At 60.9% G+C, this 1,516-nt stretch overlaps 1 protein-coding gene across 1 annotated transcript; it reads left to right on the top strand.

Moving 5' to 3' along the window:
* The first annotated feature begins 379 nt into the window (after positions 1-379).
* LOC123830809 (proline-rich protein 23A-like) lies at positions 380-1,111 on the top strand. The gene has a single exon (XM_045857400.1). It carries the CDS (start codon positions 380-382, stop codon positions 1,109-1,111), a length of 732 nt encoding a protein of 243 aa, XP_045713356.1.
* The last annotated feature ends 405 nt before the right edge of the window (positions 1,112-1,516 follow it).

Genomic DNA, 1,516 nt, shown 5'->3' with positions numbered 1-1,516 from the left:
TTCCCCTACACTTCCTAGAAAACATACCCCACCAAGGCACCAAACCTGAAGCTCCTTTTGGCAGGAGGCGGGGCTTAGAGTGAGACGCAAGTCACCTGACAGCTCACGTTGTTAATCACCCCGCGCTTTCGGGTCCGCGAGAAGAGCGGAAAATTCTAAAGCTCGAGGCCAAGCCCTGGCCCCTCAAGGCTCTCCTAGAAACTGAAACTGCGGGCTTCCCAGTAGATGACCCCCCCAAGCCCCAAGGACTCGCCCCGCGACCCGCGGTCCTGCGCCCCACCCGCCCCCGGCCCGCCTCACCTGTCATCCAGACCTGTCACTGAGTGACACTCGCCCTCCGCCCGGCCCAGAGCGCGCCGCCCGCAGCACCTTGGAGGTGATGGCCAGCCGGGTCCTCAGCCCCAGCCCCTATCCTGCGCCCTGGTGGGGACCGCAGTCCGAAGGTCCTGGCTCCGCCAAGCGCCGCCGAATCGAGGAGCCCGCGGGCCCCGACTCCAGGACTGCGCCCAGCCTGCAAGATCCCGCAGGGGATCCGGCGGGGCCTCCGGCGGCGGACACGCTCACGTCCGTGGTGGTCCTGGCTCCAGGCTGTGCTGTGCAGCTGCCCCTGGACGACGTCGACCTGGTGCTGGAGCCCGAGCCAACGTCGGTCCTGCAAGTGTCTCTCCGGGGGCACACCCTCATGCTGGTCCCCCAGGCCCTGTTGGAACTCCGCGCTCTCCAGGGCGCTCCCGGAGAGGACTTCGCAGTCCATCGGAGATTCTTCTGCGCATGTGTCCCAGAGATCGCCGCCCCAAAAGCGGCCTATAGCGAGGACGCGGACCCGGGGTTCCTGACTTGTCCTTGGGTGGACGCAGCGGCAGGCTCCGTCGCTGGGTTCCGCCCCTATACGCACAGCCCCATTAGCGAGCCCTCGCCTCAGGCCGCCACCCCTAGTCCATTGAGACGCTCGCCTGGTCCCTACGTCAACCTGGACTTGCATCTTCTGGAGCCCTTTCCCAGCTCACCGCTCCAACCTCTACCTCCCTCTCCGAGTCCAGGTCCGCACGTGCGACCCCAGCGCCCTCCGGGTCCCGCGCGCAAGGCCCGGAGACGCCTGTTTCAGGAATGAACTGCCCCACCATCCCTTGCCACCCGGCCCCGGGGCTAGTGATCTACCAAGACTCCTTGTAAGCATTTACCACCACTCAGGGATGGAGCATCTTCATTCATAGACAGTGAGCAGCTATGGTTTTTGTTGGCTTTGTTAGTTTTGTTTTGTTTTTTAAGTAAAATGCCTTAATCCGTAGCAGCAAAAAACAGACTCTAGTAAGGACCTTTAGCAAAGAGCATAGATCACATACAGCCAACCTTGGATTTTTAGGTCCCTCACCTGTGCTGGTAAGCAGCTGTTTTTTCCACATCTGTCACCTTCAGCCAACTCCATTCTTGTTTCACCCCTCAGACTCAGACTCACTGTTGCCTCAGACTCACCTCAATTTTTCTCCTAATTTATATTTTTCCCATCACCTCCCCC

The sequence above is a fragment of the Phyllostomus hastatus genome, unplaced genomic scaffold (assembly GCF_019186645.2).
Source record: "Phyllostomus hastatus isolate PE091 unplaced genomic scaffold, TTU_PhHast_1.1 phas_scaffold_129, whole genome shotgun sequence".
NCBI classification, from domain to species: Eukaryota; Metazoa; Chordata; class Mammalia; order Chiroptera; family Phyllostomidae; genus Phyllostomus; species Phyllostomus hastatus.
Note: the sequence above shows the minus strand (reverse complement) of the source record. Positions and strands in the feature narration are given on the sequence as shown.

Bases quoted from the DNA above. Each gene is read 5' to 3' on its own strand.
- LOC123830809 (XM_045857400.1), top strand. From the start codon at position 380: ATGGCCAGCCGGGTCCTCAGCCCCAGCCCCTATCCTGCGCCCTGGTGG.